We start from the raw sequence: 9641 nt of genomic DNA, 5'->3' as shown, positions 1-9641 counted from the left end.
CTTGCTGTGCCTGAGAATACTGCCCAAAAATCCGACATGTACGAGCAATGGAGCAACATTTCTCGTTCTCTAGGAATGTCATGCTGTCGCAGAAAGAAAGGATGCCGCCTATGGAACCACGCTGCGATCGGGCGCAACTCGTGTGAGATATCTTCTACAAGCTATGAAAGGAAGAGAGACGTATTATCAAACAGAAAAAACAAGCCACACTGCGCACACGACTCTGTGCAGCAAAACACGTACATCTACCCACGCAAAGAATGTTCGACATCGAAAAGCTGCAATCACAACTGACAGCCAGAAGATTCGCCATCTCACTCTTGCTGTGCCTGAGAATACTGCCCAAAAATCCGACATGTACGAGCAATGGAGCAACATTTCTCGTTCTCTAGGAATGTCATGCTGTCGCAGAAAGAAAGGATGCCGCCTATGGAACCACGCTGCGATCGGGCGCAACTCGTGTGAGATATCTTCTACAAGCTATGAAAGGAAGAGAGACGTATTATCAAACAGAAAAAACAAAAGCCCGAAATACCTGAGTGCGATGAGCTTGAAATGCTTGGCGGCTTAAAGAAGGTTTTAAGACCGGGGCGTTTCCCCCTAAGAACAAAGACGGCGAACTGGTGACTGACAACACTTCTCGAACATGTTAAATAGTGATAGACGCGCATGTCACAGAGAATGTGAAGATCCCGCTACCCCAATCGTTGACGTCGGAATTATCGTTCCGATACCCGACCTTGACGAGGTGAGAACAACAAAGCCACGGGCGCCGACGGACTGCCGACTGAGCTAATCAAACATGGTGGCGAGGAGCTGGTAAGGAGCATGATCAGCTTCTATGCAAAATATGGTCGGATGAAAGCATGCCTAAATAGGGTGATGCTGCAATCTGTGCCAATTAACGTGAGACTGGTCTTCTAAATATCTGCTGTAAGGTTCTAGCGAGCGCATTGTGTGTGTGGCTTTAGACCTGGAAAGTCCACAATCGACCAGATGCTCACAATACGCCAAATCTGGGGAAACCTCCATAAAAGGGGAATCGAAACACACCATCTCTTCGTCGACTTCAAAGCTGCATTCGACAGTACGAAAAAGAGTTTTCTGTATGCCGCGATGCCTGAATTTGGTTTCCCCGCAAAACTAATACGTCTATTCAAGATGACGTTGCTCAACACCAGCCTCGTCATTAGAAATTGGAAGGACCTCTTCGGGCCGTTTGATACCAAACGAGGTTTCAGACAGGTTGACCCGCTGTCGTGTGACTTCTTTAAACTGATGCTGGAGCGGATCGTACGAGCTGCTGAACTTAATCGCTCAGGCACAATTTTTTATAACGGTGGCCTGGACTAAGGAAGACATACCAGCTCTAAAACCATTTGAAGGAGCCAATCTGAAGGACAAAGCAGAAGTGCCATGGGTACAGTCTCTGTTAGCTATATCGTAAGTTAAGCTTCCTGGCCTAACGAGCGAATTTTGGGACAACTAGAGTCGGAAAATTCGGAACTTCGTTTGAACGAATGGCGAGTACTCCACCGCTTTCAAAAAGGTAAACTGGTGGAACTCGTAATTGCTCTGGAACCTCGGTTGGCTGAAAAAATGTATTTGATTTTTGTTGCCATTCAGGAACCATGGGCCTCATACGGAATCGTCAAAGGTTTGCAGGCAAAAACTTGTAAGTTGGTTTACGCTACCAATGTTGACCGGCTCAGTGTGGCAATATTGATCGGAAAACATAATAAATTTCTTTCAAATTCAGAGCTCATACAACGTGATCTGGTGACAGTACAGGCAGAAGTGCCCAGTGCCCGAGGAAGAAGAGAGAATGTCCTGGCCTCTCTACACCTTCCAGGTGAAGCAGAGGATGTTATGTCGTGTCGGGTTAAATGATGCGATGCCAGTGCGCATCTCACGGTATGGTCTTTCTACTCTCAAGAAAGTGGACGGAGGTTTTACAAAGCGTCTGGAGGAAACGAGACAACTTTTGCTGCACATTCACTTTCCAGACTGTATCAGCGTTGTTACCGATTAATAATACAATCCCATATTAAAATTGTTTTTTGTACTAATTAGACGAAAACTGTATTCAAATATTTATGTACTAAACCTGAATTATCATTTCATACTAAAAAATTCCTTTGTAATATTTTACCAAAAAATGCAACCATGCCTGAACTGTAAACGCCGTTGAATTGACCGAAGCGTGCTTTAAAAGTCCAGTTGCTTACGGAAATTCAGACGCGTACGAGGCGCGACAATATATAAAAACTTCACTTCTAAGTTAACGCAATTTAAACAACTTGTTAAACATTATTAATTTCATAAACTTTAAATTCATATACTTATAAAATATTTCATGAACAAGAAATTAAAGTGTTGTTTATTATAATTTCGGAAGCCTCGTATTTTGAGCCATTGTTGCTTTTGCCTGCAACATCTTTTTATATATTGTCCTTAATTTTGCATATCAATGCTGAAAAAAATCGCGTTTATATAAATTTTCGATAACCGTAATAATTGTTCATGAAATCTTCGGGTGATCGCGCCTACGAAAAATCCGGCGAAGAAGTACCGCGTTATAACCTCCGTCATAAGAAACGCGTCGAGAAAGTTCGCGAAGCCAAAATGGCCGACAAAAATGGTGAAAGAAGTTCGAGTGACGACGAAAATGATTGCGCGATAGTTCAGCAAGACAAAGTGATCGAAGAACTACGCGAGCAAATAAAAGCCTTGCAAAAGTCGCTAGCGTCATCGGAAAAGGAAAAAGTCCAATACATAGAAGCCCTAAATCAACAAACCGCTAACAACGTCATCAGTGCCGACGTACCTAGCATCGAAGCTATTCCTGTTAGCTTCAAGCCAACCGAAGTTACCTCTGCCAACTTCACAACAGTCAGCGCTACTTCTGCCAGCGCTATTCCTGCCGAGACTTATTCTTTTAATAACAATTATGCCAACGCCAACGCCACCTACGCCAGCGCTACTTCCGCCAACGCCAACTTTGCCGGTGCTACAACTGCCAGCACCAATTATGCCAACGACACCTACGCCAGCGCTACCTCTGCCAACGCCAATTTTGCCGGTGCTACAACTGCCAGCACGAATTATGCCAACGCCACCTACGCCAGCGCTACCTCTGCCAACGCCAATTTTGCCGGTGCTACAATTGCCAGCACCAATTATGCCAACGCCACCTCCGCCAGCGTTACTTCTGCCAACGCCAACTTTGCCGGTGCTACAACTGCCAGCACCAATTACGCCAACGCTACCTCTGCCAGCGTTACTTCTGCCAACGTCAAGCCCGACGCTGCCTTCGGCCCCTATATCCGGTCTGCCACGTGCCCGCCAGCAATAATGCAGCCGTACTGCCACACCAGCCCTTATTCCTTAAATCTTCTGCCAGCAAGCTACATGCCTGCAGCGTCCAACCCACAAATCACACCGCAGCTCATCAATCAAAAAGTTCAAATAGCACCCAGCGCAAGCCAGGTACGTAAAATTTTAGATTTGCCAGATTTTCATGGCTCTCCCGAAGAGTGGCCTATGTTTTCTGTGGCCTTTAAGGAAACCACGGAAATGAATTCATATTCGCGATTGGAGAATCTGTTACGTCTCCAGAAAGCCCTAAAGGGGAAAGCCAGACAACAGGTGGAGTCGTTGTTGATCCACCCATCCAGTGTAGATGCGGCTATGAAAACATTAGAATTTCATTACGGTCGCCCAGAGCTACTTATTAGAAGCCAAATAGCGAAAGTTCGAGCGTTTCCACCCGTTACCGGAGGACGAATCGCCGATATACTCAATTTTAGCACAATGGTATCAAACTTAGCTGCCTTTCTAGAAAATTCCGGTGCGGTACCACATCTAAATAATCCAATGTTGCTCGACGAATTAGTCAGCAAACTGCCACTGAACAAGAGGGAAGAGTGGACTCGCCACATCTTCGAAATGCAAAAGCCATATCTCACTGTGCGTGAATTTAGCAATTGGTTGCAGCACACAGCCATGTATGTGTCCATGGCAATAGATGTTATGCCAACAAAGTATATGCCCAACGATTTTGTGTGCTACAAACCTAAAATGTCGTCCAAGCCCGTAATGACTGTAACAAAAGAAGAAAAGAAGTGTTTAGTGTGTGACCAAAGCCATATTTTAAATACGTGCTCAAAATTTAAAGATGCCGATTGTTCGAATCGCTGGAGTATAGTGAAAAATAAGCATCTGTGTTTTTGTTGTTTGCAACCTGGTCACAGTGTACAGAATTGCCGCAAGCGACGAGTGTGTGGTATATCCTCGTGTAATAAATTCCACAATCGGTTGCTTCATAGTTCCAGTGATAATAACAAAAACAATATTTCATCTGCTGATAAAGCTGTGGCAACTGTTCAAACTGTGTATCAAAATCCACAACATCCACTCGCTCGATCAAATTCACCACAACGTAACAAAACACTCCTCAAATATTTGCCAGTCAAGCTGAAAGGTCCCAAAGGCGAAATCAACATTTTCGCTTTCATTGACGAAGGCGCAAAAATATCCCTATTGGAGGAAAATATAGCGAACGTTCTCGGCCTCAAAGGCAAATCCAATTTACTTCGCCTAAAGTGGATAGGCAATCAAAGCATGAGCGAACAGTCGCGGCAAGTGTCACTTGAAATTGCCGGCGCAAATGAAGCAGCAACGAGTTATGAAATGAGGGGAGTGCGTACAACAAAAAAGTTGTATTTGCCGCAGCAGACGTTGAATTTGAACGACTTCATACAACGTCACGAACAATTGGCAAATATACCAATCGCCGATTACAATAATGCAGTGCCGCAAATACTTATTGGATTGTCGCATACAGAGTTAATACGAACAATAAAAACTGTGAATTTGGACGATGGCTTTGCAATCCACAAGACAATGTTAGGGTGGACATTATTTGGATCGAACGAATATCGTTCGAGTGAGGGTACTATTGGTCACGTCAATATTGAAAGCACCGCACAATTGAATGAAATTAGTAAACAAATAACAGAATATTTTGCAGCAGAAAAATTTGAAATAAAGCAATTGCCAAGCGTTCGTCCAGAAGCCGATATTAGGGCGGAAAAGTTATTAAACGAGACGACAAGGTTTGTAAATAATAATAGATATGAAACCGGCTTGCTTTGGCATAAAGATAATGTGAAATTTCCCGAAAGTTTCAGTATGGCCATGAAGCGCTTAGAGCAAATTGAAATGAAAATGGAACGGGAAAAAGACTACGGGGAATGGTATAAAGCAAAAATCAACGAGTACATCGAAAAGGAATACGCAAAGCGACTTTCACCCGATGAAGCTAATGTAAATGCTGATCGCACATGGTATTTACCACATTTCGCCACATGTAATGTAAACAAAGGAAACAAACGTAGACTCGTTTTCGATGCCGCAGCAAAAATAAATAATATGTCGTTGAATTGTGCCCTTATGAAAGGACCGGAGGAGTATCAACCAAAATCGCTGTTGGCAATATTGTGTAGGTTTAGACAAGGCAAATTTGCAGTATGTGGTGACATATGTGAGATGTTTCGCCGGATTCTGATTCGCCACGAAGATCAAAATGCGCAGCGCTTTCTTTGGAGAGGGGGCGATCGATCAAAACCGCCAGACGTTTACGTTATGCGCGCCATGATATTTGGATCAATTAGCTCACCATGTTCTGCACAATTTGTAAAAAACGTGCACGCAGAAAAATATCGTGATGTAAATGCAAGAGCCGTCAATGCCATTGTGGATCGGCACTATGTCGACGACTATATGGACAGTTTCGATACTGTCGAAGAATGCATTAAGGTTACCAAGGATGTCATCGATATCCATAGCCACGCCGGGTTCCAGTTAAGAGGGTTGACGTCAAATTCGTACGACATTCTGCAAGCTGTATTACACAACGAGCAGCCGTGTAAGCAACAAAGAAATTATATATGCCAAGGGGAGAGTGCTACCGAGAAGGTGCTTGGAATGCACTGGAACCCAAACAAAGATTACTTTTTCTTCAAATTGCTGTTTTCTAGAGTGCCCAAAGCAGTTTTAGACTGTAGTAGACGGCCAACGAAAGGTGAGATGCTGAGCGTTACTATGTCTATATTTGATCCGCTAGGTTTCGCGTGTGGGTTGGTGCTGCGGGCAAAAGTTTTGATGCAGAGCCTGTGGACCAGGAGTATAGATTGGCATGAGCCAAACCCCGAAGACATTTATAAGAAGTGGTTGCAGTGGTACAAAACGTTGAATACCATCGAAAATTTTAAAATGCCAAGATGTTATGGCATACAATTTTTGAATCCGAATGCCGATATACAGCTACATATTTTTGTTGATGCGAGTGAGATCGCATTTGCTGCCATCGCCTTTTGGCGAATTCATCACGCAAATAATCCAGACATCGTATTCGTTGCTGGCCGATCCCGGTGCAGCCCGCTGAAGCCATTGTCCATTCCGAGACTTGAGTTACAAGCAGCCGTCTTGGGAATAAAGTTGAGGGAAGCCGTCATCAACAGCCACGACGTACAGCCGCGTGAGTCAACATTTTGGTCAGATTCAAAAATAGTTCTTCAGTGGATAAGGTCTGACGCCAGGTGCTACAAGCAGTTCGTGGCACACCGTATAGCTGAGATCCTGCAAACATCCGAAGCCAGTCAGTGGAGGTGGGTACCAGGTAAAGAAAACCCAGCTGATGATGCTACACGCATAAAAACCTTTTCTCAAAATGGTAAGTGGTTAAATGGTCCGCCTTTTTTGAAATTGCCTGAGCATAGTTGGCCAGCCATGCCAACCGAATTTGATAATAGCGAATGCCAAGAGGAGAGACGCTCCAAGCAAATATATACGATATCGTCAGCGGATAGAGTAATTCCATTTAATAAGTATTCAAATTACTATAAACTTTTAAGGGTGATGACATGGGTACGATATGCCATAATGAAATTCCGTAAGGTTGATGAACGTAGAAACGTATATGCATCAAAGTTAATTATTGCGAATGAGATCAAACAAACTGAATTACTGATATGCCTATTAGTACAACAAGATGTTTTTGCTGACGAAGTTGAATCTTTGCGTAAAGGTGCGCCAATTACGAAATGCAGCTCTATATTTAAGCTAAGCCCGATGTTGGACAATGAGGGCCTTATACGACTAGGGGGTCGGATAGACTATGCCGAATGCGTACCAATGTCAACAAAGCGACCAATAATATTGCCAAGGAGTCATCCTATATCACGTCTTGTAGCTAAGCATTATCACGAACTTTTTCATCACCACAACTTTGAGTCAGCGTTGTGCGCCATACGTCGAAAGTTTTGGATTCCTAGTGCGCGCCGATTATTGAGGTCAATTAAAGCTAAATGCCAGAAATGTAAAAATTTATCCGCTATTCCCGAATCACCACTTATGGGCCAAGTACCGAGCGATCGAGTTACGCCGTTCGTTCGTCCGTTCACATATTCAGGCGTTGACTACTTTGGGCCTGTCTTAGTAGCCATAGGCCGTCGTCAAGAAAAACGTTGGGTTGCACTTTTCACGTGTCTAACTATTAGAGCCATTCACCTGGAACTAGCTAGGGACCTATCAACAGATGCTGCCATAATTGTCTGCCGTAACTTTATAAACAGAAGAGGTGTACCGGTACGGCTCCGAAGCGACATGGGGACAAATTTTGTCGGCGCAAGCAAAGAAGATTGGGTGAACGTTCAAAGCGGTATGCAATCGGAGTGTGATCTTCGAGGTGTAGAGTGGGTTTTCAATGCACCTGCCAATCCATCTGCCGGGGGCATATGGGAAAGAATGGTAAGAAGCGTAAAACGAGTTTTGATGTTCACGCTGAAGGAACGAGCGCCACAGTTGGAGACCCTGCAAAGTCTTCTGATTGAAGCAGAAAATTTAATAAATTCGCGTCCATTAACACATGTGCCGGTAGAGAGTACCGACGCCGAGCCTCTGTCACCCAATCATTTCTTGCTAGGCTGCGCGAATGATGTACAAACTCCACCGCTGTCAGAGAAGATATGTTTACGCAAGCAGTGGCACATAGCGCAGCAGCTGAAGCAGACTTTCTGGAAGAGGTGGATATTGGAGTATCTTCCTACCTTGACCCGGCGTACGAAATGGTTTAAGAGGGTGAAGCCGATAGCTGTAGGTGACATCGTTATAGTTTGCGACGACAACGAGAGCCGAGGCCATTGGAAACGGGGTATCGTAACAGAAGCAAAGCCAGCCCCAGATGGTCAAGTTAGATCTGTTTTAGTCAAGACGTCAACAGGAATTTTACGGAGACCAGCGTCTAAAATTGCAGTGCTCGACGTTGGTAGTGATTCTCTCACCAGTGATGCGAATCACGGGGGGGAGGATGTTACCGATTAATAATACAATCACATATTAAAATTGTTTTTTGTACTAATTAGTCGAAAACTGTATTCAAATACTTATGTACTAAACCTGAATTATCATTTCATACTAAAAAATTCCTTTGTAATATTTTACCAAAAAATGCAACCATGCCTGAACTGTAAAAGCCGTTGAATTGACCGAAGCGTGCTTTAAAAGTCCAGTTGCTTACGGAAATTCAGACGCGTACGAGGCGCGACAATATATAAAAACTTCACTTCTAAGTTAACGCAATTTAAACAACTTGTTAAACATTATTAATTTCATAAACTTTAAATTCATATACTTATAAAATATTTCATGAACAAGAAATAAAATACAGTGAACTTAAAGTGTTGTTTATTATAATTTCGGAAGCCTCGTATTTTGAGCCATTGTTGCTTTTGCCTGCAACAAGCGTGGTTGAGGATAGTGAAGACATCGGTGAACAAAACTATGAATGTAGAGAGGGATTTTAATATCTCCAAGCTAATATCATTTGGTGTTGCAAATTCAATAGAATTAAGGGATTCGTTCTCAAAATGAGAGGCTATTGGATTTACCAGAATTTGATTTAGTCTCTTCCTTAAGTTGCTGTTTTTTTTTATTTCAGCATTCAGGATTTACCAGAATTTGATTTAGTCTCTTCCTTAAGTTGCTGTTTTTTGTTTGATTTCAGCATTCTTTTGTTTTAATGCCCCAAGTGTTAATTGTATATTAGCTAGCTGCTGAACAATAGACGCACGTGTTCCTGGAGTATTCGTTTTAGGGTCTTGGGGTATTTATTTTATTTCTTCTAATTGTCCATTTGCGCTGAATAAATTCATTTTTAGCAGACATCAATCTGTTGTCTTCTTATGGATGCTTTATTTCATTTGTGTATTTTCTTTTATATCGGGAAAGTTGAAGGAAATTAAGTCCTTGCTGCGACAAGGATTTCTTTGCTCTGCTCACTAGAATAACATAGTATTTATATGTTTCTCCTGGCAGGATCGCCAATTAGTGTTTTGTTGTTGATGTTAATTAAGAAATATAAATTTTGTAGACGCGACGCGTCTTCTTTTTTACTCATATATTTCACATACTTTAACTAAAACTCTTATTGAATTGAGTTTTATGACTGATCCGTTTTACAAAAATTCTCTTATTTATATGTTAGATTGAATATTATATTTCTTTGTTACATTTGTTTATTATCTTAAACTAAATTGTTTGTTACATATGTCAATAATTGATTTTACTTACTTGTTACA

General features: G+C 42.5%; 1 protein-coding gene across 1 annotated transcript; it reads left to right on the top strand.

Annotated features, from left to right (window-relative positions):
• The first annotated feature begins 2523 nt into the window (after positions 1–2523).
• LOC128869888 (uncharacterized) lies at positions 2524–8385 on the top strand. The gene has a single exon (XM_054112484.1). The coding sequence runs from the start codon at positions 2524–2526 to the stop codon at positions 8383–8385; it is 5862 nt and encodes a 1953-aa protein (XP_053968459.1).
• Positions 8386–9641: the final 1256 nt, after the last annotated feature.

The sequence above is a fragment of the Anastrepha ludens genome, chromosome X, assembly GCF_028408465.1.
Source record: "Anastrepha ludens isolate Willacy chromosome X, idAnaLude1.1, whole genome shotgun sequence".
NCBI classification, from domain to species: domain Eukaryota; kingdom Metazoa; phylum Arthropoda; class Insecta; order Diptera; family Tephritidae; genus Anastrepha; species Anastrepha ludens.
The sequence above is the reverse complement of the archived record's forward strand: the minus strand, read 5'-3'. Positions and strand labels throughout refer to the sequence as shown.